This window comes from Passer montanus, unplaced genomic scaffold (assembly GCF_014805655.1).
Source record: "Passer montanus isolate IOZ18808 unplaced genomic scaffold, ASM1480565v1 scaffold1, whole genome shotgun sequence".
Lineage (NCBI taxonomy): Eukaryota > Metazoa > Chordata > Aves > Passeriformes > Passeridae > Passer > Passer montanus.
Window position 1 is genome coordinate 675,065 of NW_024356504.1, and position 27,870 is coordinate 702,934.

Sequence of the window (27,870 nt, forward strand, 5' to 3'; positions counted from 1 at the left end):
TGTTTTCCACATCCCTTTACCTTTGTGCCTCTTTAAGTGAAGCAGTGAAATTGCTCTTAGGTGTCTAATGCAGTGCATCAGTTGAATATGGTTGTGATTTCTGTTTTTCAGGAGCTACACAATTCACCCATTGCCTGTTACAGAACTTGCTCTTGTGCATTTGCTGAGATGCACATCTTCTGAAGAGACGTTTCAAAACATTTCCTCTTGTACTGCCACTTCCTTCACCAAAATTCAGCTTCTAGGTTCCCAGCAGCTCTTCGCAGGCAATGGTTAACGACAGTGAAAAAACTTCACTTTTCTGTCCCCCCTCATTTGGGGACAGAAAATATCTGTCATTTTAAGGATGATCAAGCAGAGGCACTGGGAGAGCAATGCTCATGGTTTCAAAGGTGTCCTCTGCACTCCAGGAACTTGGAGGCCCATCCTGTGACAGCCCTGAGGACAGCCCTTTGAAAGAAGAGTAACACAGAAATCCAATTTTGAAGACTAAGTGCTCTAGAACATGCTACTACATCTAAAATGGGCTGTGTACAAACCCTAGAAGCTTAAATTCTCAAGACTATCCCACAAGACATCCTCCAAGTCAACCAGAAATTCAATGTCCCTCTCTTCACTCTGGACCAAGTACCTTAACCACATTTCAGTGCACTTCCTACAATACTCCACGAATTAATCTCTGTGTCTATAAGGACAAAGAGGGCTGAAAACCACTCAAATTGATGTAAATTGTGTCATTCATGGCACAATCTTCCTTGAAAATAGAAGTTGCTTTAAAGATTTCACTTTAAGTCCTTTCAGATAGCCACAGAACCCACCCATCCTATAAAATATCCACTTTTAAAAAAGAAGCTCTTCAGAGTAAAGCCTTTCCTCAGCTTCACCATCTCCACCATGCTCTTCTTGAGCCTGACAGAAAGGCTTAGCTGTAGGGATTTGCTTTGTGAGGCTGAAGAAGACAAAATAACATATAACGTTACAGATAAAATCAACAGAGAGAAAACTTTCTGTATTCTACTTTTCTTTAATATGGCTCTTTTGTAATCTTTGCCATTTTTCACACTCAAATTTTTCTGCCAGAAGAGGAAATAAATCAGAAACTGCCGCTGTTCTTTTGAGGTCTGAAACAAACAACTCGATGCTGGCTTTCAGGAATAAAGTTAACATCTCTTTATCATAACCAAAGTACAGTTTTCCATCCAGCACATCTGCCAAATCCACATCTCGAGATTCCACAGTCAAAATCTCCAATATTAGGGATAGTCAATGGAGGAAGAAAACTGTAGTCTTTAACCTATAAATGTCATTATTTCCTTGCACCTTTCCAACTTCTCCTGTAAGACACAGCAAGAGGCCCAACAAAATGTAAGGACAGCGTCTTGGCAAGAAGCCCAGAGCCTTCTGAAATAGTAAAGGAAGGTAATATTGCCAAGATGGCAAGTGCCTAGGTGGGGAACAAGGGGTAAGGGACTGGGCTCAAACATGATGCCCTGAGGCAGCAGCCCAAATGGGAATGCAGTTGTATTTGCCCAGACAATTGCTCCTGCACATCCACAACTAATGGCATCATACAGAGATTCCTTCTGTGAGATGGTTACCTTGCTCCTTCTCCTTTCTGACAGAAAGGAGGTGAAGAAGTACTCAAAGCTCCTTGCTTTCATGCAGCCTGGAAAAACAAAAGCACTCAGCACCCTTTCCCCAGTTTGAACCATCTGATTATGGATCAGACCTTGGAGCTGGTGTAGACCTATCTGGCTCTGACATTTAATGGGCCAGGGTGACTCACAGCAGCTGAGGGATCTGGAACTCTCTCTCCTGTACCAGTTCCAAACAGAGACCATTCCAGTGGCTACCTAGAAAGCCATTCCTGGTCTGTCTCCAACCACCTGGGCAGAAGTTTCATTCATTAGACATTGCATTTATTTGTGCCACCACCAGTTTATGGACCACAACCTCAGAAGGTAATTTAATTTAATAAATTTAATTTAATTTCTCTCCTGAACACTCTACAAAATGAAATGTGTTGATACTGCTCCTAGCTTCTACTCATGCTGAGAATATTGCTTGATACCAACAGCAAGTGTTTGTGTGCTTTCTCTCTGTCAAAAGAGAGACTGCATTGAGAGAAACCATTGCATTTTAAGCCAGACAACAAAGTTTTTCTGCTTATGTAACTAAATGTTATGTTCATATTAATATTTTATGATACACTTTCACTACTACCATTTGCTGACTGAAGAGGTGAAGCAAAGGAAGATGCTGCACTTGCAGCCTAGTTCATGGAGAGATCACAGTCACAAAGAGGTGTTTATAACAAGTCATAAACTTGCTCCTCCAATTCTCAGAAACCTCCAAACCTGCTCTTGGATAAAAGTACTCATGCTCATCATGAGTAATGATGATTAATTTCTGAAATTAAAGAACTTCAGAAATTAAAGAACAATGAATAAGAAGAACATACTACACAAAATTAATTTTGACTCATGATGAGCTAGTGGGAAAGGTCCACACAGTTCTTGCAGACTGAACCCAAGCACAGTCCCACTGACACAAAGTTCGATTTTTAAAAGCCCACATTATAAGTTTTTCACACTCACTTGGATATATAAAAGTTCCCCAAGATGCATCACCTACATTTTATGCTGTTGATCAGACAAAGCCTATAAGCCATGGATGACATTTTGGAAGAGAGGTGCTAGAACTAAGTGTCCCAGAAAAACTCTAGAAAGCCTTCTTCCCTCATCAGGAATGTTCACTGGGACATTTTTGGATGCTGTTTGGCAAAAATGAGCAAAACTGTTTCATCTTTCTCTTTATGAGGATATTGCCTGTGCTGATGCTTGCAAAACTTGAAAAAACACATTGCTCCTGCAATCTCCTCACACCACAATGGAACAAACAACACAAACTGCAAGAATACATGCACAGATTAAATTTATTAACTCCTTCCTCCCAAGGAAGAAAATCGTGCTTGCATTTAGCACATTAAAAACCCACTCAAGGATAACCTGTCAGCAGAGCACTGCTCTTTTTAACCACTCTGCTGCCATCAGGAGTAGAGCAGACAGAGCTGATATATGATGTACATCCAGCTAGTTACCCTCACTAAGCAATTAAGCAACCCAGAATTCCCCCAAAATGAACAGAGGAAACACAGCTACAGCAAACTGAGTTCTCATTTTCTGCCTTCTCCAGGTCTGGCTAGACTGGCAAGCCAAAGAAATATGATTATGTGGTCTGCATGTACCCAGCAACAGCCTGATCTGACTTTGAAATTCAGTGCTTTGAGCAGGAGGCTGGATCAGGTAATCTCCAGAAATACCTTCCAGCCTGAATTATTCTAGGATTCAAAGCTGAAAATTAGGTACCTTGTAATCAAAGGGCTGAGAATTCTGAAATAACTTTTTTTTTTTTTTTAAATGGAATTCATTTGAAGAAGTTGTCTGAGAAATTGTGAAACCAACTGTGTAGCAAGGTTGCTTGCAAGGGGTTAGAAGTTTGTACCATAAGGTTCCTTTCAGTCCCAGATTCTTAAATCCTCACAAGCTTTACTCTTACAGTTCTTCAGTTTAGAAAAACACTGCCTTTGAAATCTGCAAGCACATCCAGGAGTTTGCCATGAATTATGCTCGCTTCTTGAGAGATGACTGCTTTATGCTTTGTTCTGACATATTTTGATTGTGTTTTCTGTCACTACAACAGTTGAGAAACTTTTTTTCATTTCTTTTGTTTAGATACTTCCTACTACACAGTTTCTAATATCCAAATAAACTTCCTGATTCTTAGAAACATGCTTCTAATGTAAACAGCACTTACAATTAATTTAAGCTGATTAATAATTTTTTTGCTCTTATTCCATAATTTTTGCTTAACAGGAATTCTTGGATTGTACTCCAGGATATGAAGCCACATTTCAAATATGTACTTCAGCAAGATTCTGAATCATAAATACTCTCAGTTTGAAGGCTTTAGAAGTTGTTAAAAGCTAGTTACTTTGTTTATTAATTCTTCTCAGTCGCATCACATTAAATTTTATCACCAAATTTGAATATATTTTCTAAGCTTGCAAGAAATGCAACCAGCTCTGTGAAACTCAGAAATAAACAATGCCCAAAACTCCCTCATATAGGCTTTGCTGGGTATTCCTTGTAGCTTTGAAATTTGCTGATTTACCAGTTAACAGCAGTGAGGGACTGTACCTTACCTGACAAAATGAGAAGCTCAATGATGTCTGCATCCCCCAGGAACGATGCAACATGAAGAGGTGTTCTTTTCTCAGCATCCTACAAAACCACAGATTGTCCAGTTATAAAACATGGTCAGTAAGTGCAGCCATTGGTGTTAAAGAGCAAAGAATTTATATATATTGATTTTTCTATGCACATTTCTGTTTGTAGTTAGAAATGGAATCTCAGCCAGTGAAAGAACAAAATTCAAGACCTCAACAATACACTTCTTCCCAATAATCCTCTATTTTTATCACTCATTTCCACCAGACCTTGCAGAGACGTTGCCTTTACTCTGATATCCTGTTCCAGGTAGATTAAATCAAAGCTAAAATGAGCAAAGACAGCAGCTTTAGGTCTCTTTCAGAAACATTTTCCACTCTTAGGTATCACAGCAACATAATCCAGATGCTTCTGGATATCAGACTTTGTAATGCAGTTTGCATCAACATTACAACACCAGAGTCTTCAAAAGGATATCTCAGGAGAAATATTTGGAACCACACACAAGGTCAAGATGCAAACTCTTCTTGGTCTGCAAAGGTTCTTTTACACCTTAGCCTGGATATCTACAGCAGCCCAAGATGGGCATATACATCTTGACTGACCTTTAAACATAAATAAAGTATTACAAATCAAATTTGTCTTTAAACTTAGAAGAATTGCTAAGAGATATATATAACTTCTGAAATATATCTAGGGGTTTTTTGATTTCTGTAATTTTCAAAATTAAGGAGTCAATTTTAAATATTTTTTATTTTTATTATTATTATTTCAAGGGATATAAATAGTGTTCAAGAAACCCCTTTATTTTATTGCTTTATTCAGCTGACTCCAGAACACAGGCCTTTAAAAGAAACTGCTAAATACTACAATATGGGCAACAATCACAAGAACTAATACTGGCCATTGTGCTGTTTCCAGTCCTAAATGTATTTTCTTTTGGTTTCTGAACCACAAAAATAAGGTCTAAGATACCTTAGCAATCCAACTTATTGCAACCTACAAGCATTCAATATTTTAAACTGGTAACAAATTCAACACTTCCTGCAAACAGTATCAACAGAGAAATCCTACCAATATTTACACCCTGTCCCTGAAAAAGATCTCTGAGCCTGTCATGAAAATATCACTTTCAACATGCCCAAGCAATCATCAACCATAAGCTATTTTGGAGTATCTTCAAAGTATGCTATAAATGTGGACAAATCTGTGCAGCAGAAACATTTGTCATGGGAATGTTGAAAATTGTTTCCTATCACTGAGAAGTACAGAGCCACTGCTCACCAGAACAGTTCATGTTCCATTTTTGTGTTTGTATGGTTTTTTTAAACATACATCATGCACATAATCCTCAAATTCTGCTGCATTGGGTTTTTATCTTGGGTATTGGGCATGCAGATGAAACTCTCAGAAGACTGGTTACATAAAACTCTGTCACAGGTCAGAGGGGAAGATCTCTTACAGGAATTCACTTTCTCACATGGTAGGCAAATCAAAGGAATATTAAGCAGTGTCCATGCAGCAGTGTTCACTCAGGAACCAGAATTACAAATTACTCTCACATGTTTCATTCCTAACACCACAGAACAGCTTCTACAGGCTACATAAGTACATGTGAGATCTTCCATAGTTTTCATATTCCCTGTCCTAAGGCTACCTGGCAAAAAATTACTGACTGACTGATCAAACATATATTCAACAATAGAACCAGTTTTTTCTTAGTTTGTTGTTATTAATGCATGAAGCTCTCCCTAGTACAACACAGTACTTGTAATAGCCACTGTACCTGTCAGTGCAACACTGCCAAGTTTGGCAAGGGCAGAGCACTTGGAAGTTGAATGTTAATGATACCAGGCCAAGCAATTTTCTGTGTCATAGAACCAAGGCTACCCAGTGCTTTGTTGATTATAAGCAATTTCTGTATTAAATTGTAAATCTGATGCAAATTTCATAACTGAGGGAGTAAAGGACATGAAATAGAAAATTTTACTCTTCTGTAGCAGGAATAACTAACTGTAAGCTTTCCAAGCTTTCAGTTTTCAGCCATATAACATTGAGTGCAAATCAAGTTTTCAGAGAAAGAAAGGTTAGTCACAAAACTGAATTTAAGCTTTATTTCTCCAAGAGGAAAAAAAACTAAAATTTCTCCCTTTATCACAACCAGGCACAAATCAGCATTCACTTGCACACAGGCAACATCTTCAGGAGTTTGGCAGGGAGAAACCCACACACTACACCTGTAGCTGAACATGCAGTGAACAACTCACTGGAGAACATCCTCGAGCTCCTGTTCAGACTGTGCACAGCACTGGTACCCCAACAGAGGAACTGAGGCTTCTGTCTGTCTGTCCCACCACAGCCATGTGTCCCCCTCAGAGCCCTGATCCCTCACAGCCACAGCTCCTCGCTCTCTGGCTCAGCACCCAGCACCCCAACACTCATCCAGCTCCAGCTCCTCATCCTGTACTGCTGGGAACAGCACAAAAATGAATCAATAATGACCTAAAGACTGAAGGCTACACACAGAGAGAGGGATAAAAATTGTCCTTTCAAGGAAAGGCTTGGCAGAACCCCAAACCTCAATGTACATTATCAGGGCAAGGAGAGTAAGTGGGGGAAGAAATGATAACAGGATTACAAAAAGCATTAAGAGAAATAATCAGACCTGCTTCAAGTGCAGTTCTCAGAAGAACAAAAGGTCAGCAAGAGACAGTAGATAAGCTATAAACAATGGCTAGAAAATCATACTGAGATGAGATAAACTCTCTTTCCAGCACCTAAAGGGGGCCTACAGGAGAGCTGGAGAGGGACTTTTGACAAGGGAGTGTAGTGATAGGACATGGGGAAGTGGCTTCAAGCTGAAAGAGGGCAGGTTTAGATTAGATACTGAGAATAAATTAGTTACTGTGCAGGTGGTGAGTACTGACACAGGCTGTGCAGAGAAGCTGTGGATGCCCTGTCCCTGGAAGTGTTCAGGGCCAGGTTGGATAGAGCCTTGAGCAACCCGGTCCAGTGAAAGGGGAAAGGTGTCCTTCATGGCAGGAGTTTGGAATGATCTTTAATGTCACTTCCAACACAAAGCATTCTATGCTTCTATGAAAACTGCATTAGTAGACTACATTAGTTCACAGAAAAGATGATGATGCAGGTTAACATGCCTTGTTTTTTTTAATAATACAGATACAGATAAAAGAAACTAAGAATTTAACAGCCAGGCAATCAGGAACAGAAGGCCTCAGCAAGAAAAACACTCAACACTTGCTTAAACTGTTCAAGTGATCACAGTGGCACAGATAAGGCCCTCACAGGCTTAAAGTTAGACTAGTACTTAAGTGCTTTATTGGATCAGAGCCTGAGGTACATCAAGATTAGCAGAACAGTGAGCTGAATGAATCATATCAGCACATGTAACATTATCAGGCACATTAAGGAAAGGGCCTACATTTTGTCCTCAACACAGCCTACCTGTCAAAGGAGATAATGGATTTGAATTTTGATATCAACTGCAACTGCTCAGATCAGGTGATGCTTAGGACAGAGCTGCTTACTATTAAAATGAAAATGCAACTGCTGCAGAAAATAAATGTATGAATCCTTCTTTGTCACCAAATTGACTGAGCAGTTAACAGGAATAGCTGGAGTTTACAGAAGGAGTTTAATCCACCACAGAAACAGAGTTACTGAAGCCTTTGGATTCCCACCACCTTCAAAATGTACTTGGGTGGCAGAAAAGCACATTAATGAATATAACTTCCACTGATGGAGTCTAACCAAAACAATGACAGATACAAACCTCCTGCTCATTCACTCCATTTATAGTTTTTATACCTGAGTACACCTCATTTAAATATCACAATCATTAAAAAAATTTCAGATACAAGTTATCTTCAGAAAAATTAAATATTGGTAACTGTTAGTAACTACTGAAGAGGCTAAAAGCTTATGATAGCCTTTGCACCTATTTCTTGGGCTATTTACAACTGTTTGGAGGCAAAAGCTGATGGTGTACCAAGAAAATCTCTGCTGCTTCAACCTCCTCCTCATACATTCTTTTGTTAAAGCCTGTAATTCAGAGAATAAATCTATATGTTTGGCTGTGAGAACCACAGGTGAAGGTGAAAATCAAGCTGTGTAACTTATGCTTTGTGCTCTTTCTTCTGCATCATAACAGAAATTCCCATCTGAAAATGCAGATCCTCGTTCCAGTACCTCTCATCCCACAGAACACAACTTTCAGAGTTTGTGTTGACCAGTATCTTTCTAATTACTTCAGTTCAGCCTCAGAAATAAAAATTTTTCTGGGCTGAGTCTTAAATTTCCAAGTGTTCATGAAGTAGAAGAGGAAAATACTTTGATTTTTCAGAACAAGAAAAATTATCTTTTTTCTCCCCCCTTATCTACCAATTGCCTTCCATGAGGCTGACAGTGACAGAAAAGCCTAACTTTAGAAATTAATTACTAATTCCAGATTGGGACCATAGAACTAATTCCATTACTAATTCCAGATTGGGACCATTCTTTATCCTAAAGAATGAAAATATTTTGATGATTACTGGTGTTCACTGTAAGACTCAAAAGACAGACTTGAACAATTCCTCCACTTTTATAAGCACAGTATTGACTTTGGATGGGGGGTATTAAAGCATGGGAGAACACATCACTCAGGATGGCAAAAGATTTAGAAAATTCAAGTATTTCAGGCTGATACTGCTACCTTTGGAGACAATAATGCAGTTACAGCCAAACCCTGCCATGAGAGTTCAGTGGTCTGCACATCCTTAACTGCCTCCAACTGATGAGATGAGTCACCAGCACAGATTTATATATAGATATATATAACATAGTAACCATTACTACACTACCACGCTGTTGCACTGCAACCCAGAATATTTCAGACTCAGTCTCTCCAGCAGAATCTTCTTCACAGTTCAAATATTTTCTTTATAAAGTATTTTTTTAAAAAATCTAAGCCAAAAAAAATTATCTAAACAGAAGTCACGCTAGTTACCTTGCATTGAGAACATCAGTGTAATTTTATATTCAATTTTGCTATACAATGGAGAATTGTTCATAATTTCTGTAGGAAAAAAAATTCTCCATCACTTCCCACTTAAATAAGCAGCCTATTAAACAGCACTACTAGAGGCTAAATACTCACTTCAGCTATCCCAAACATGCAAAACCTTTCAGACTCACAACCCTAAATATGTGCCTATTTGTACCCTCAAGCACTCCCAGCACCTCCAAAACCTTCCTTGGCAATAGTACAGGAATACACAGAACTTTTGTGCATGTAGGAAGGCCTGGAATGAGCCTGAATCCTCCTGACAAAGGCAGTGCTGCAAATCTCTGCCTTTCCAAGCAGGAAAATGAGGAAAAAAGTAATGAACTGCACACATATATGTGTCTCCATAATTACTTTCTTCCTTCCCTCTTTATCTCATAATAAACCACCCCCTAAATACATGGTCCTGCATGTATTATGGCCCTGCAATCTCTGCTGGTGCTGCTGCCTGTTCTTCTGCAGACACTCTGCAGCTAGAAACAGGGTTCTCTCCAAGAGAAAACACAGCATCAGGGGATAAAAAATAAAAACAGAGAGAATGAAATTACTTGCAAACAACACATCGCTTATGGGGAAGAATACTGGAAGGCTTTATGACTTTTTTTTTAATATTTTGAAGGGAAACTAAACTGGAAGACTGAGATAAAAATGGAAATTTCACAGGGAGGATTTTGGTTTATAACATTGCATTCAACAACTGGATTTTGCAGACAGAAGGTGCTGCACAGCTCATGCATTATGAATCCCAAATAAGAGGTATCAACTGGATACAAATTAGATTCTGGGGGTCATTCTCTCCTACTCTTCCCTAAGTAAAAACAGTACCCCAAAATATCCCCCTCTACATACACATAGCACAATCACCCTGCTGCTTTGAAATGTACCAAAGAGCAAGAGTAGAGGATGTGTACCTGCAACTCATCTGGCAGTCTGGATTGCCCAAGTGACATCACAAATGTCCTGGGAAAACAGGCTGCTGAATGCTGCCCACACTTCCCATGTACTCAGTATGTGTACATACTGAGGGAATTGCTCATTGCCAGCTACATGTAACAGGGTCCATGCCCTCAGGATGCACAAGTGGCATCACATGCCCCCAAAGCACAGGTAGGGACTGGAGAGGTTGAAATGACAATTACGGTGGCAGAATGAATTAAAACCACACTTGTAATCCAAACAGATTTCACTGTGTTTGAAGTGGAAGTCACAATTACAGCAGTATCCAGAATGTAGCCATTTCCATCAACAAACAAGTCCTTGGCTTGGGAAATTACTAATTATTTTACCAGACCAAAAAAAAAAGTCTTCTAAACTTCTGATTTCCTTCAAACTCTTTCCTGAGATTAATTTTCTCTTGGGACATCTGCACATGCATTCCTAATTTTGTGTTGTTTCTCCATGCACTTTTTCTTCTGTCTTCCAAATACTTCTCTTGATGGAGATTAAAAAAACCCTGATTTTTTAAACTTCAGAAATACCCAAAGCTTACTGCAAAACCAGACTTCTACTTTGTATCCCTGTCCTACCTACATTTGAACTATTCCAGTGTTAACACAGCCAAACAAAATGATCAACAAAGGACAAATCTCTGCCAAACGGTGTCAGAGTTTCCTCTCATGTGAGCAACCAAATGTTAATGTGGAAGTAATTAAAAACACCCTTAAAATAGAAACAGAAGCACGGAATGCAAATTGCCAGCTCACAGCACAATGAGGGGGAAATCTTTTCATCTTTCTTCAGTGATATTTGTCAAACAATTGACACTTCCCTGCAGTCACTATTCAGAGCACAACCTTCAGAGTTTGTGTTGACCAGTATATTTCTAATTACTTCAAAGAACAGCTCTGAGTTTTGCTCCTGAGGAGGCAAAGCATTCTTGGGTGGATTTTGAGCATTGTAAGCAATATACGGGGGGAAAAATAATGGGCAGAACCATTCAATGACTTTTTCTATTAAGTACTATGGGACTCATCTGCAAAACACGAGTTCTTCATCTAATCTTGCACCTGACAGCTGAGAACATCTCCCTAGCAACCATCACTAACACACTTGCAGCCAAAGGACAGAAAAACATTGGAGAAATCCACAGTAATCTCATACAGAAAACACTACTTTGAAAATCCAGTGTGAAATACGGATTAAATTTTAGGACTGTGGTGTTCATCTACCTTGCTGAAGGGGTTTTCTTTGGCTGGGTTTGGTTTTTTCCTTTGGCTTATTAAGAGCATCAGCAAAAAACAAAGAAGGAGGAAATTCAAGGGAGATGATTCTTTAAGGAAGCACTTTTAGGAACTTGCAGGAAAACAATCAGGCAATGATAATCATGGGGAAAGCTTAACATGAAGGTCTTGGATCAGATTTAAAACAGTGGCATGTCTTTCCTTCTACTGGACAGCAATTGGGGTGGAGCCCAGATCTGTAGGATCACCTCTCTAGTTCCTTTTGGTAGCTCTGAACCACACAGTTGGACCCCACTACCTGCAAATGCTGCAGTGCCAAGACCCTACCAGACCAACCGCTGGAGTTAGCAATGAATAAAGTGATGGTTTTACATCACAGAAAGACATGAAGTAAAGGAAGGTTGATTCAAAAGTCCAGGAAACACCTGGAAATGATCATTCTGCTTCTGCTTTATATTCTCACCACTTTGAGAGGCCACATATTGTAGTCAGGACTGGCAGGACTTGTTTCTATCAATTCGGATAGAAGTTAAAATCAAAGAGGGGGAAAAAACCCACTCCAATTTCTGCAAAAAAGACCAAGTTGACTTGGAGATATATTTTTTTCACTGCCAAAGCACTCAACTACTACTTGTTTACAGCTGCTTACCATTCTGGGAACTATGGGACTCATCTGCAAAACACGAGTTCTTCATCTAATCTTGCACCTGACAGCTGAGAACATCTCCCTAGCAACCATCACTAACACACTTGCAGCCAAAGGACAGAAAAACATTGGAGAAATCCACAGTAATCTCATACAGAAAACACTACTTTGAAAATCCAGTGTGAAATACGGATTAAATTTTAGGACTGTGGTGTTCATCTACCTTGCTGAAGGGGTTTTCTTTGGCTGGGTTTGGTTTTTTCCTTTGGCTTATTAAGAGCATCAGCAAAAAACAAAGAAGGAGGAAATTCAAGGGAGATGATTCTTTAAGGAAGCACTTTTAGGAACTTGCAGGAAAACAATCAGGCAATGATAATCATGGGGAAAGCTTAACATGAAGGTCTTGGATCAGATTTAAAACAGTGGCATGTCTTTCTTTCTACTGGACAGCAACTGGGGTGGCACCCCCATCAACCAGATCTGTAGGATCACCTCTCTAGTTCCTTTTGGTAGCTCTGAACCACACAGTTGGACCCCACTACCTGCAAATGCTGCAGTGCCAAGACCCTACCAGACCAACCGCTGGAGTTAGCAATGAATAAAGTGATGGTTTTACATCACAGAAAGACATGAAGTAAAGGAAGGTTGATTCAAAAGTCCAGGAAACACCTGGAAATGATCATTCTGCTTCTGCTTTATATTCTCACCACTTTGAGAGGCCACATATTGTAGTCAGGACTGGCAGGACTTGTTTCTATCAATTCGGATAGAAGTTAAAATCAAAGAGGGGGAAAAAACCCACTCCAATTTCTGCAAAAAAGACCAAGTTGACTTGGAGATATATTTTTTTCACTGCCAAAGCACTCAACTACTACTTGTTTACAGCTGCTTACCATTCTGGCTAGAATAAGCCCATCTGCAAAACAGTAATTCCTTTGTGGGCAAATTGTGGCCAAGATTCTGCTTCCTTACTCTCACTACTGAGAATTATACTGGAGCTTTAGTTCAAGTAGAGTCAAATGCATAACAGCTCCTGATCTGCAAAGACTCTTCATAAAAGGAAGCCCTGCAGAGAGTAAAAATATGCAATTTTCAGCTGTTTTCATTCATTTTCTCAGTAAGAGAAAAAAAATGTCCCTGACTGACCTGCACATTTGGAATAATTACCATACACTTAGAAAATTTAAAGTCATCTGCTGGAGACAATTACATTGACTCCTACTTAGGTTACCACTGAAGCCCCAAATCTCTTACTTCCCAATCATTTCCATTCTGTTATGTGTTAATTACTGAGGACATTTTTAATACTGCCATTGCCACAGTCCACAAGCATGGTGCACAACATGCCAGTCACATACCAAGGCGTTGACATCCTCAGTTTTGTAGATCAGCATCCGTATCTCCTCTGGATCACCACTGAAAATCGCCTGGACCAGTGGAGGCTGGAAAAAGAAAACAGAAGCAGAAGCATTACAGGTTTGTTTATTTTCTGTTTAAACTGAGGGCATTTTACTCCTGCTAATAGTTGCTAAAGCTGCCCAGAGACATGGTGTGACCCCAGTCCCAAATCACCAGGAGCACCTCATCAGTAAGAGCTACCAGTTAGCTTGAGGATGAACTGAAATCATGAGCATGTTTGTACCTATAATGAGCATGTGTGTGCACAAACAGGGACCTCCATTAGAACAGCAACTTTTGTCAACAACACACAATTAGCCCAGATGTTCTGCCTGGCACGTAAGGGGAAAACTAATTACATCAGATAGTGCTGCATGCTTGCTCTTGGCACAGATGAACGGTCATGCCATACACATTTAGAAACAGAACATTATGCAGATAATGAATTTCTGGGCAATCACTAAACAACTTGTATTTTTTTCCTGAATAAATACGCAACGAGCGCAGTTAATTTTAACCACCCAAGAAGCGAAGTAATTATCTCTTTTCTGTTTAAACTGAGAGCATTTTACTCCTAACAATTGCTAAAGCTGCCCAGAAACATGGTGTGACCCCAGTCCCAAATCACCAGGAGCACCTCATCAGTAAGAGCTACCAGTTAGCTTGAGGATGAACTGAAATCATGAGCATGTTTGTACCTATAATGAGCATGTGTGTGCACAAACAGGGACCTCCATTAGAACAGCAACTTTTGTCAACAACACACAATTAGCCCAGATGTTCTGCCTGGCACGTAAGGGGAAAACTAATTACATCAGATAGTGCTGCATGCTTGCTCTTGGCACAGATGAACGGTCATGCCATACACATTTAGAAACAGAACATTATGCAGATAATGAATTTCTGGGCAATCACTAAACAACTTGTATTTTTTTCCTGAATAAATACGCAACGAGCGCAGTTAATTTTAACCACCCAAGAAGCGAAGTAATTATCTTATTGTCTCAAGTCTGTTATTATGCTATTATGAATGGGAATGCAGAAATAAATAACCAGGCCCACAGGAGAAACAATGTGCCATGCTCGCTGCTCTCCGACACTGCCGGGCAGCGGGAGGGAGCGCTGCGGGCGCTCAGCGCTCCGAAACTCAGCCAGGCCTGGTGACTTCAGCCCTTCCAACCACCTTGGCAGCAAATAGCTGAGCTAGTAACCAAGCTGGCAGCACACTGAACTAAAAGAAGAAAAACTGTGCTGCTGGAGACTCAGGAGAAGAAGGGGACAATTCATAAAGCATGTGGTTGAAACAGGCCCCACGGGAGAAGAAGGGGACAATTCATAAAGATCCCTATCCCATAAAGCATGTGGTTGAAACAGGCCCCACTTTCACCAGCATCCTCCTGAAGACAGTGTGTGCTCCACAGCTCACTCCTGGTTGTCTCATGGTCTTACTGGCAAAAAGGAGTTTGTGGTGCCATGCAATCACCAGAATCTAAAATAATCCTGTAAAACAGCAGCATGCATGACTACTTAAGCACATAAAACCGCAACAGGTCTTGAGATTCTACAGAATTTAATTGTCTTGTAAACAGACTATCTTGAAATTCACAAAACAGGCTGAAAGAACTAAGAAAATACCATTTCCTCCCTATCTTTCTTATTCAAATGTGGAAAATACATTTCTAAGTTAATGGTGTCTATTTTAAGACATATTAATCCCTTATGTCCTTGAGAAACATTCATACTGGAATTTCATTCTTGCCACTCCTCCAAAAATGAAAATGACTAAGGCAGCATCTTTCATCACAACTGTCTATGTCTTATATATTGTAGTGGATGTTTGGAAAAGGAAAAAACAATTGCATTTCACTTTAGCAATTTAGCATGCTCCCTTTCCCAGCCATATCAGAATGGGCAGAGAATATTTCCCAACAGGGGATGCAAACACCAGACCCTTCTCTCCTAAAACTAACAGCTATGAAGAATCAGTGAATGCTTATGAAATTATTATGCTTGCACCAAAATATTTGCATTTCCTGTGCATTTATCATAATATTTAAATGGAAAAAAATTAACAGGAAAGCAGAGAACTCCTCAATTTCAAGCTGAATGGCAATCACAATCCAGCAGCAAGAAACAAATACTCCATCATCTTACATTATCCCTGAACCCATTTGCAGCATGCCCGTGCAGTATGCCCAGCACCCAACGAAAAGTATCAGCCAGACTCCGGTGACATTTAAGGTGAGACCTCAGACAGAGGTAAGAGAAAAAACCTCAAAATTCAAATCTATTAATTTTTTTTTTAATTAAAAAAGAAGGCAACCAAGTTAAAGTGATGTTACAGACAATGTTTTTCTTTTAAAAAGGGAGAGGGTAAAGTACTGTGCATCATTACTTTTTAAAAAAGGGAAGTCTACAATAAGCCACTTTGACCCTTTTTCTCTCTGCCAAAAATCTGAATCAAACCATTGGTTTTACAGAAATGTTTGACCTTTCTATTTAGCATCAGCCTTTTAACACAGAAAGCAGATTGAGAATATAGTTGTGTTCTTTAGACCTGTGACACACAGAAGATCCTCATCTCAATTTTTGTCCCCCATACCATGGTCACATCCACCTGCAGTTCCTTAGATCAAACCCCAGTGTTCATGTGCCTCTGAAGCAGGGCATAACTCCCACCACTGATTCTCCTGCTAACAGGAGAAAGTTCCCATACACCCATTTCAAAGGCCTCATTCCTTCAGACCTTTTTCCCCTGTAAGACTTAATTTTTATAAATCAATTATGATAAAATCTATCTCTGATAGCTGTAGCAGCAAGACACAGAGATAATGGAGAATGATCAGAGCCAGAAACTGGAAAGGGGAGATAAAAATGATCAGAGCCTGAAAACTGGAAACAGGAGATAAAACCAGTCCAGGTTAATAACCATCCTGAGTCACTGCTGTGCAGCCTGCTCCAGCTGGCCATTTTTCTGATTCACTATGTCATTATTTTACTTTATTTTCAAAGGTATTCGTTTTGAAATGAGAATGTATTATTTATTGCTGAGGCAATTTTATTACATATTGAGACCCATTTCAGTGTAAGATGTGCAGTCAAGTATAATGACCTGTCCAGGAAATACATGTCAGAACTATGTTGCAGCATTACTGCTCAGTTTGAGGTCAGAGCTGAGAAGATGCACCCACATCCATCAGCACAATGGAAAAAGTATTGCTCCATTCAGCAGCTGACAGGGCTGGAATGGGACTTGTGCAGTTACACACACATTGATGATGGATGCCCAATGAACAGATTACTTTTCTGATCTTCAGTGATAATCATATTCATGCATCAATGACTTCAAACAGCTTTTTTTTTTTTAATTTTAATTCCTGAAGGGTAGATAATTTTCCTTCCTAATTATCGAAGGATAGTATATTTTTGGAAATAATTTCTAAAACTTGTGAAATCATTAACAGGTTATTTCATTAACAGAAATACTTTGCTTTAAAAGTCTTCAAATTCAGAAGTTGTTAAACTTCTTACATTAAAGGGAAAAGAAAAGCACAAAGCAGATTATATATAACTATTATTAGAATTAAGCAAGGGTGCAGGGTTTTGGAATGATGAACAACTGTTTCATCAGCTCAGCTCTCTGTAGCTTCCAATTTCTTAAAGAGAATTTTAGTTGGGAGTGTCGACATTTTTTTCTGAAAATAAACTCCAGCAGCTAACAAAAACCTTTCCATGTTACTTTTTCTACAGAGTTGCTATGATAAGTATGAAACTTACCAACAAGTTTTATTAGCGGGTTCTTTACTTTGTGCTGTAACAAGCATCTTAGTAAAAATAAATTGTGTCTGCTGACTCCTTCCAGTGTTGCAACATATTCCTATCTTTACCGACTGCAGGGAAATCATAAGCTGGACTTCAACCCACCTTAATTTTTTAGGGTAAAATTAACTTGTTGAACTGAAGGCACAATGATTTTTTTCAGCAATTTAAACTCACATGGAAGAATGTCCTGTGACTCAGCTGGATTCCACAGAGCCAACAAGCTGTTCCAAAAGAAAAAGTCCGACACTGGGAAATTCTCCTCCATTGATGTGACTGTTACCAAGGGGCATTGGAAAGTCTGTGACTCCAGAGGAGATGAAACATGTAAAAGGACTGTCTCAAATATAATTTTAATTACTCTGTCCAAAGCAGGTGCTGAACCTCGTAGCAAACCACTTTTTTTTTTTGTTAAGTAGCTCGTAACTGTGACATATATTGAACATTTTGCCTTGATTTTAGATATCCTGACTCACTGACCAGGACTTATTTAAGCCAGATTTTTTTTGACAGGAGGTAGAGGCCGATAGGGAAAGGATTATTGACTCCCCTATCTATTTGATCTCATACACTACCATTTGTTCCTGTGAATGAAAAGAAGCTACATTTTGATCCTTTATTAGTTCTAATTGCCTTACATCAAGTTCCTGGACTAAACACTTGGATATTTCCATGTATTCATGTAACTAGCAGGGCAATGTGGCAAGACACACAATCATTTCAAAGTGGTATTGATTCTGACAGTTTTTAGCCAAACAACTCTTTTTTTTCTGAAGGTACTCCCACTAATCAAGGTTGTCTGCTATGTCACATCACATACACCTGTTTCCTTCCACTGGCCAAAGCAAAAAGGCTACTCCTCTCCCTAATTTTAGTCTAGGACTTTTTCTCTGCACATACAGCACATGAATACCTGAAATGTTGTTTTAACTTAGAAGTCTGTATTAATGAACAGCCATTAACTGGAGTTAATTCTTAGAGTGCATTTCTCTAACGCTTAGTATTTATACAGTTCCATGTACAGAAATTACTCAATACTGATCATTTTCAATAGGCTTTGCAGCCTAGTTCCCTTCCCTCTGGGGTTAGCCTTTTACTGTGTTTTAGGAATGAATTGCTGGGTAAATATCAAAAAAATTTGCTCTGAATTTGTTAATTCAAAAGCTGCAATCCTGTTGTAGGAATTTCTATACACACTTCTGCCAACAAAGTACTTTCACAGAGCTGGTGTTTGGAGAAAAATGCCCTTGGATGGCTGCTAAGAGGTGTTACATAGCAATTACAGATTTTTACTAAGCGAGTGAAGGAATACTTCTCCAAGTGACTTAAAAGCCACTGGAGAGAATCAAATGTGTAGATTGGGTGTCTTGTTTCCCTGGAAGCACTGTGACAAACTAACAGCATTGTTAAGTGAGCAAATGCACTTAGGACATTTATACTGAGCAGATCAATAAATACCCTGTACGCTGCAACATTTCAAACACGGCAGAAAAAAATTTCAATTAATTTAATTCTATCTTATTATGTACTTCCATTTATTGCAGACTAGCACAGTGATTTAAGGATTGCACATCAATCCTCTGCAGCAAGGACAGCATGCATGCCTACACATTGCTATTTATTTCAATTTGTTCCAGTGTGTTTGAGTGCTCAAGGACCAACAAACTTCTATGACACACAGAGGCATTCAAAAAAACATGAGTCAACACTCCCAAAACTAAAAAAGAACCTCTGTGTGACAGAGGCACTTCCAAGCTGAGAGATCTTCATGTTGTTTTCAGGCCAGCATTTAAAGGATGCAACTGTGCTCTGACACTTTGCCTGCACCCATGGCTTTCTAACTTGCTGCCATGCTGTGCTCTAAGTTGCTTAGAGGGACGTAATGGGCATTTAAGTTTTATTGCAAGAAGTGTTGGGTTTCTCTGTAATGGCCCCCATTTCTATCTATGTCGTTTGTAACAGCTTCTCCAAAGCCTCAGGCTGTGTTTGTCCTTCAGACCATAAAAAGCACTTCACATCAATGGCACAGAGCACGCAGGAGCAGTGAAGAATTCATCACAGCTTCATTTGCTGTCATGGTCTCTTGAGAATAGGTAAAAAATTATATATAAACTCCAACACAACATATGATTAGCTTCCAAAGCAACTTTTACCTTTAAAGAAAGAAGAGCTGGAGGGAGGTGTCTGCATAAGCCCACAGCTGAAAGCCTCTGCCTCCAATGCTTTCACCTAATGATGAATGGCAACTTCACCAAAACCCCAAAAACTGCTCAGTGACCGAAGGGAAATACCCCAGGGCACACCTGTGGCTCCCAGTATGGTCCAACCCTAAGGGACATGAACTCAGTAACACCCAGGGCATCAGGAGAGGATGTCTGCAAGGACCCTCAGCGTGGCACAAACCATGCTCAGTGTGCTTGGTGCTTTTTCCCCTCTCGGGAGGGCAGAAGTGGTTCCTAAGTAATTGTTCACAAATGCCTGAATAATTCATGCAGTGCTAACACAGCCCATAGGTAGTTCCAAGTAGGCATGCACTCAGCCTTTCCCACAGTGACTTCCCAAACAAAGACTTGAACATTTACAGAAATATTTGTTGCAGAATTAATTGGAATACAGTGATACTAACACGATCAGCAGGTATTGCCATTGATGCTAACATTACAAAAACCTGAGATTAATCACTGGTGTACCTTGCTAACTGCATGGAAATCACAGCTACAGAAACAGAGCAGCTCCAGCCTTACTGCAGCCTGCAAAGCCTCGGGGCAGCATGGCCAGGGGAGGACTGCATCCCATCTCTCCAGCTGAATTCAGCTGGGTGCCTGGTATCCAGTACTGACCAGGTTCAGAGGCTGGAATTACAGCCTACCAAATCACCCTTCTGCATCTTCTGGATGGGAAAAATCACATCCGCAGCATTAGGTGAACAAGTAGATTTTGTTGATGTACAACAGCTGCAATGAAGGAGGAAAGGAAAAGCATGATCACTGGAAAAGGGTTCAAGTAGTAGCAGTAGAGCTGTCTGAAAGAAGATTGTCTGAGGATAACCTTCCATTAAGGATCTTGTTTTGAACATTGCTTGCACTAGGTTTAGAAAAGAACAACCTGAACTGCTTAGAGCATGGCTCAACCCTGAAAAGAGAGCAGGGCTGTCACAACACATCCTGCATCGCCTGCTTTTAAATGATTTCCCATCCAATACAGCTAAGCCTTTGCAAAAACAAGCTAGGGATTGGAAATCCAGGCTGTGCTCCCACAGGCTTCTGGCTCTTTGCTCCCACTCAGCAAGGCCCTGATGGCTTTTGCTTGCACCCCACCCACCAAATTCCCTGTGTCCGGCCAGACAGAGAAGACAATAGATCTGATTCCATAATTAAACATAATCACAAATAATCATTTAGTAAGTGATGTGCAAACCAGACTACACTTCACTACACTTCCCCAAAAGCACACATCTTGTGAAGTAACAAGAATAAAGCAGCTAAACCCCTGCTTCCCCACCACCACCTGCACCCTGCTCCTCTCTGTGCTCAACCCTTTTCCCTCTCCTACTTGAAAGCAACATATTGAGACAGCTGAAACTTTAACACGACGTTTAGTCAAGCTTTCATGATACTTAAAAAGGAAAATAGTCAGGATTGATCCTGCTTGTGCAATGCTGGACCCAGCTGGGTATTTCTGTTCGCACAATTTGTGATATGCCATTCTAGACAGTGCAAAACAAGCCTCTGGCAGATCTATTTCTGGTGCTAGCTTGGCTCCGGATTTTGGCTGCCTCCCATTTTTCATTAGGAAGCCTATCAACTGCCCCAAGAATTGCTCATATTTCCAGGTGAAGTGAAGGTTACATCCTGCCATTCCTGGAATCCTGAAATTCCTCTACACACTGAAAAGTGATGCAAGTTGCCTGTGTTTCACTGAACTTATCAGTTAAAGGCACCAAAATAACTCTTGGCCTGTTAAATTTAGATCACTTCTAAAAAGGAAAAGAGCTCAGACTGTTTAATTCAGCTTGCCCAATGTCCTTTCCTTCAGTCTCATTACTGGAGGCTGTCCCACCAGTCTTGATTTAAGTGCTAGGGTTGGGTTTTAGTTTTGGCATTTAGGATTGGGGGTGGATGGGGTTTTTTTAAGTGCTTCCAGATCAGATCAGAAAATCAGTTAATAAATACTTTCCTGAAGTTACATTAATCAAGTGGAGACAAAGAGTCAGCACCATGCAGACTAGTTAAAATAAGAAAGCTTTTTTAAAGGAGACAAAAATAAACATAGCAGCATAACATTTGTTATATTCACCAGCGTTTGTTACCCATTTTAGTAGAAAAAAAGTCTGTCACAGAGAGCATAATAAAATTTGTTGAAATACCTACAAAGATTGAGGATAATCAATCTAATAGTATTATTTTTCTTGTCCTCCCGAATTTGTTTGTTCAAAGTTTCTTGAGATTTTGTCTTGATACAAACTGTGTGTTGTGTAATATCTCACAACAGACAGTGACACCATTAAATAACAGTCCTGTGATTGTAATGGCAGTACCAAAAAAAGGATCCAATTCCTTTTATACATTCTCAGCAGCATGTGCTGCACTACTTATCCATTTGAGCACTTCTTGTCATATCTATATTTTGTTTCCCAGAGCTTTTGTCTTCTCTTTTTCCCCCTCCCCCATAATCCATCAATCATTTAGTCAGAAGCAGGGAAGAAGTCCTGGCACCAAGGCAGTGTTTCTGAACAAGAGCACAGCAGACAGTAAAATCTCTGGGGGCACAAGTTCCAGCTGGTGTAAATCAGCTGAAGCCAACTCCCAAGTGAGAGGCCCTGTGCCATGTTACACCACCTGCTTTCCAAAGGGCCCTGCACGCTGTCCCCACCAGAGGCACAGCTGAGAGGTGGCCAAGGCAGTGTGAGGTTATGAACCTCAAGAGAAATGAAACCGCCAGCAGCAGAACAGAGCAGCAGCAACCCAGTGACACGTCTGCTCCTCGCTAGAGATTTCGGAATAAAGCAGTTAGGGGAGAAACTCGCTTGAAAAACATCAACCCTGCCAAAAGCTTCATTTCCTGCTCACTTGTCTTCAAACACATTTCAAGCAAATTTTTTTTAACCAATTGTTTAGGTGTTAAATTCCACAAGAGAGAAAAAATAAAAGACAATTCAAATGAAATCTGTGTGGAGGGAGGAACGCTCTGAGGGCTGAAGGGGTTCATGCAGCTGCTCAACTTAGCCTGAGACATCTCCTCCGTTCAGTGGCCCCACATCCTCTGGAGACCACTGATATCCTGCCTGCACCCAACTCCACCAGCAGCAATGGCAATCAAGTAGAAAAAGGAAAAAAGAAACGGAAATGCTGCAAGTTTATCTCCCTTCAGTTTATCACTTATGAAACCGTGACTTACCCCTCTTCCTTGCCAAGGCAAGAGTGTGCAAGGGCTGCTACACGCGCTGCAGCTGGCTCAAAAAAACCTTTCCATAGTCCTCTTTCAGTGCAGCAGCACAGCAAGACCTGCTTTTCATCTGGCAGCCTGGGCACTCAGCAGGACAAAGTAATAGTCCAGTCCATCTGTAATTAAGTGCTCTGATATATGCAGCACGCATCGATACTCATCACACACGCTAATAAAAACCCTTTCATTTTTAGAAAATTAGTCCTGATTTAGAGAACTATAAAGTGGCAGCTGACCCTGTAAGATCTTACTTGGTAAGATCAGGACTTCCGCTGGCTAACGGGGTCTGTTTTGTATTACTCTACATACAAAGAAGGCAGCTATGAAACAGAGAGTGCCATAATAAATCTGCAGATACTTCGGAACTACAAGAGACTACACAAAGACGTTGGAGGGCAAGATCAGAATTTATAACCACCTTGACAAATTATACAAACAGCCAGGCTGGAGGAAGATTAGGACACTGTTCAGTATGGAGGAGAACATAGCCTGCCTGTTAGTGAGAAATCCAGGGTTGTTACGCAGCAGTTCTGTGTAAGAAAGAATTTGGGACTGCATTTTACTAACTGAATGTAACCGAACAACATTCTGAAAGAGGAAGAGACTTAAAATAGGATTATGACTTGCAAAGCACACAGTGGTCCTCCCACACTGCTCAGTACTGCTTAGGCTGGCTGGAGTGAGACATTTCATTTAGGGCACCACTTGACTTGAAGACCAAAACAAAGCTCTAAAACATGATTTACAGGGAAAACCTAAACAGATCAGAGCGGGTCACAATACACAGAACACAATTTAAAGGAAACGTGAGAACTATATACATAAAAGGTTGTTATTAAAAGAAATCATCTGTTTTCCACATCCAAGAGATACAGAGCTTAAACGGCTGCACATAAGGAGGATGCATCTCTGCTCCATTAAGGGCAACACAAACCAGGACACTGGTTACCAATTTCGCTGAGTTACAAACTGTGAACTGCAGAAGACTGTTACAAAAATAGATCCAGTCCAACAATCACTGAAAGTCAAAGGTATTCTTTTCTGCAGGCTTCAGTAGGCAAAGGACTGAACATATGAAAGCAAAGGAGGCCAAACAAAATTCACACCACGCTTAGATAAAGATTAATGCAAAAAGGGTAAGCTACAGCAGACATCAATAAAAATATATATTTCCAAAAGTTCAAGGGGAGTCTAGTGCCTTTGGTTAGACACACACTAACACACGGCAGGACTCCAGCAGAATTTCAGATCCCATCTCATTCACTCGTCAGAAGGTAATTCCAACTATGGGGTTTATTTCAATGAACTCATGCACAGTTTCTGTTAAGGACATATAAATTTTGCAGTCACAGTCTGATGTGTTCCTGAAGCTATGGGGTTTATTTCAATGAGCTCATGCACAAAGTTTCTGTTAAGGACATATAAATTTTGCAATCACAGTCTGATGTGTTCCTGAACCTCATCTTCTTCTTAACAGTGACCTGCAACACTTCCAAGATTCTGATGTCATGGGTATCTAAACCAAGCCTCAGACAACAGCAAACCTCCAGGATTGTGAAAATAACGTTAGGGAGGGAGAAGACATTTTAGGGTCTTGAGCAAAACCTGAACTATCTGATTTGTTTGGTCCTACCACTATGTTTCAAGTGGATTTTGCTCAGGTTCCCTTTGTGTTGCACATCATACACACAGCCTCACCACTGCCTGTCTCCTACGCACTACAGTGCAGCTCATTCCTCTGGTCAGCAGCTGCCACCCCCACAGCCACCCTCCTGCCAGCTCCAGAAAAACTCAGAAAATCTCCCAACTCACCTTCTCCTAGACAGCCAGGACCAAATGTACTTTAAAAGACATTAAAGACTAACATTGATGTTTCCTGATTTCTCTCAGAGGTCATGGAGCTCACAGTGCTCTTAAAGAGCACCACAGTTGGTTATTACTGTTTTCATAAAACACTAAAATCCTTTGCAGATTTTAGTGACTACTATTTGTTTTCTGCATAGCTGATATAAAATTCAGATTAAAAATATTTAACTACTGAGGCTGATGACAGGGTTATTTCCATTACTAGCAGAGTAACTATGTGTGAACATGAAGATGTTCATAACACCACTTCATCTCTTTCTTTACATTAGGCATGCTACAGTTGGCATGAAGCTCTGCTCTACAACCAAAGCAGATGTTTTACCTCTATTTTGAATCTGGAACAGATTAGCAAAGTTAGTTTGATTCAACATGTCCTGATAATATCCTCATTCTCAACCTCAACCAAATTATTGAAGCTGACAGGAAAAAACAAAAGGGAAAAAAACCCCCAAGCTTTGCTGATGAGTGCAATGTCAGACAGCCAAGCCTAAGAAATTAAATGGAAATTTAAAAAGGTTTCAAAATTGTCTTCACTTCAGAAAACAATTCAATATCTTCAGAGCATGATGCATCTGACTGTGACAAATCCAGCAGTGTCAAAATGACTTTGTACAGACACAAATTAAACAGAAATATGAGCTGGAGAGCTATAATGAGCTATTACACTCTTTCTTCCAACAAGTTACCACTGCAAGTTACGAATAGCTTTGTCTGACTACCCTCTGAAAAGCCTACAAGATGTCTCTGAGACCACTGTCACAGTTGTGAGACTCAGTGTGAGCCTTCCCTTGATGGATGCTGTGCATCAGATCCATCTCCGTGTGTGAACTGCTAACCTTGCACGTGCAGTGCCAGCCAGAAGGGTCAGCGTGCCATTCTCATCGGCCGAGGAAGTGGGATGCAAACCTTCCTCACTCCATTTCTCCTCAAAGAGCTCATGGTCACACTCTCCTGCTGAATCCCTTCAGCATTGAGAAGAAAGGCAAGACAAGGGCTCAGCTCCCAGCACTAGCTGATTTTGGACATGCAACTGTCTCTGCACGCTTCCTTCCAGTTCCTGTCATACAAACCAAGCGGTGAGCTTGGCAGCCAGACACAGCCCAGCTATGTTAGAGACCCTCTCTCTGTCCATGTCACATCTAGACACATTGATCCCTCTGGTCTGGGATAACCATTGCCCAAATGGGGCTTTCTTTTCCAGAGAAAAAGGCTCATCCTGGGAGAGCTCAGCCACAGAGTGAGGGTCCTGGCAAAGTCAAGGCAAGCTCCCCTTATTCCTGAGCAGTCTCATTAGAGCCTCTTTGCAGCAGAGGAGGGCAAAGAACCATCCAGTGAACAAAAACAGAGGGACAGAGGGCAGTCCACTTCTGCAAAATAAAGTGCTCAGAAATACCAGAGGGGGGAAAAAAGGATGGTTTTTAAAAATGCCTTTTTAAGCCCAAACTGTAGCTGCCATCTGTAATTCAAACCCCGCTTTTAATTTTGCTAGAGAGGCCATAGCTTATTAAGGCTGAAAGTTAATTAGACTTGCATAGCTTAACACTTCAGCCTCTCATTTATTTTCTGTGAATTATTCCACTTCAATAGTGAAAAGCTTACTATTCTGTGTTGTTGTCATGCACCATGAATGTGATACCAAAAGAAACGCTTGAAAAAAAGAGCACCTAAGCTTGCTAAAAAATAATCAGTTGGGGCTTTTTTTAAACAGTTTTTATATTAAAAAGCAACAAATCTCTATCTTGAGTTCCTAAACACAGCCACTCAGTTATTTTGTGAATATTCATGTATTAATCTTGTCAAATTTAGCCCAGTAAATATGCAACCTTAATAAAAAACACCCCTTAATCAGCTCACACATGTAACTGCTGCTTGTCAGGGCAGTGGCAATGTGCTTAACACTCATTTTTGTCTGTGCTGTTAAGCAGGGCATTATTCTCTACCTCTCTAATGACAACAGCAGAAAGAGCTGGTGGCAGCTTGATCAACTGCCTAATGAGATCCAGAAAGCTGAATTACAGTAACCTAGCTGAATGGTAAAGCCAAAACAAACCAGAGGATTTCCCAAGCAGTTCTTTTGCGAGTCCTTGGCCACAGCACTGTGGATGCCTGTGGTATTTGAACACTTCCTTCTGACAGGGAGCCCTTTGAGTTGTGCTGCCCATCAGAGAGGAGGATGTTTGAGGAAGACCTCAGGGAGCATGTCTATACTGCCACTAGATATCCCAGATGGCCTCTTGGAAAAGAGATGTCTTTCTGGAATTGTGCTACTGGATATGAACCCCATACATGAACTCAAGAAGAAGCAGGTATAGACCTTACAGTTCTCATTCTAAATGTGCATTACATGTACATTACAAAACAGAGCCTGCAGAAGTAAATTAGTAACCATCTCCACTAATGTTCACAGATTTTTAAAAGTGACTCAAGTAATGCATGAGAAGCTGAGAGCATCTAAGCTAAGCCCAGGCTTAGCCCTTCACTTACCCTTTTGCGAGGAACTGGAACTTACCCACAACCCCTTTGCAAGGAACTGGTTTGGTAAACCACTGTCCTATTTTGCTGCACGATTTAACCACTCTCATGCTACCCTGCCCCTCTGATCTGCTAAACAAAGCAAATCTCTCTGTTTCTCACAGCCTCCTCCTCTCAGTCCTTCAGAAACTCTCACCTGTTTTTCATGGAGGCGATCCTAATTCAAGACCTGTAGGTCTCCTTCTCTGATATCTTGTTTCACTGGTGGGTGCAGCTCACTCCAACACTTCAGAAGAAAATGTAGAAAAGCACAGCCTTGCTGTGTCACAGACCTTGGATTTTACAGAACAAGCTAAACAAAATTTAAGGGCCACCTATTACTTTCACATCTAAGTTGAGGGTAGAAACTTTCAAACTAAGCTAAGAGACGGACAGCGATGCTTGGTGCTTTTAAAAATCCCAAACATATGAAGCTGCATGATCTTTTTGAGGGATGGAAAAGTTTTCATAGCAGTGGGAAAGGTTGTGCCATTTCACCATCTTAAGTCACCATGATTGCAAGGAGTTAAAAAAAAAACCTGAAGAAGGAAACTAAAAAAAGGAAGCAGGCTGTTCCCGAAAGCCTGACCTACGGCTTTCACTGGGAGTTTTGCATGGGGAACTCCAGGACTCTTCTGCTTGCAGCCACTTCATGTAGGGCCCAGAACCCCTTCCCCTCTGGGGTGAGAGGAGTAGATGACAGTTTCTCTG

At 40.5% G+C, this 27,870-nt stretch overlaps 1 protein-coding gene across 13 annotated transcripts in view; it reads right to left on the reverse strand.

Annotated features, from left to right (window-relative positions):
* ANKRD44 (ankyrin repeat domain 44) overlaps positions 1-27,870 on the reverse strand; it is a 131,169-nt gene that overhangs the window by 56,749 nt on the left and 46,550 nt on the right. For all 13 annotated transcript variants that reach the window (XM_039699881.1, XM_039699807.1, XM_039699790.1 and 10 more), the window contains exons 2-3: positions 13,479-13,562; positions 4,205-4,283 (exon numbers count right to left, since the gene is read on the reverse strand). In XM_039699881.1, coding sequence (XP_039555815.1) covers positions 4,205-4,283; positions 13,479-13,562 — 163 coding nt within the window. The remainder of the gene's footprint in view (positions 1-4,204; positions 4,284-13,478; positions 13,563-27,870) is intronic.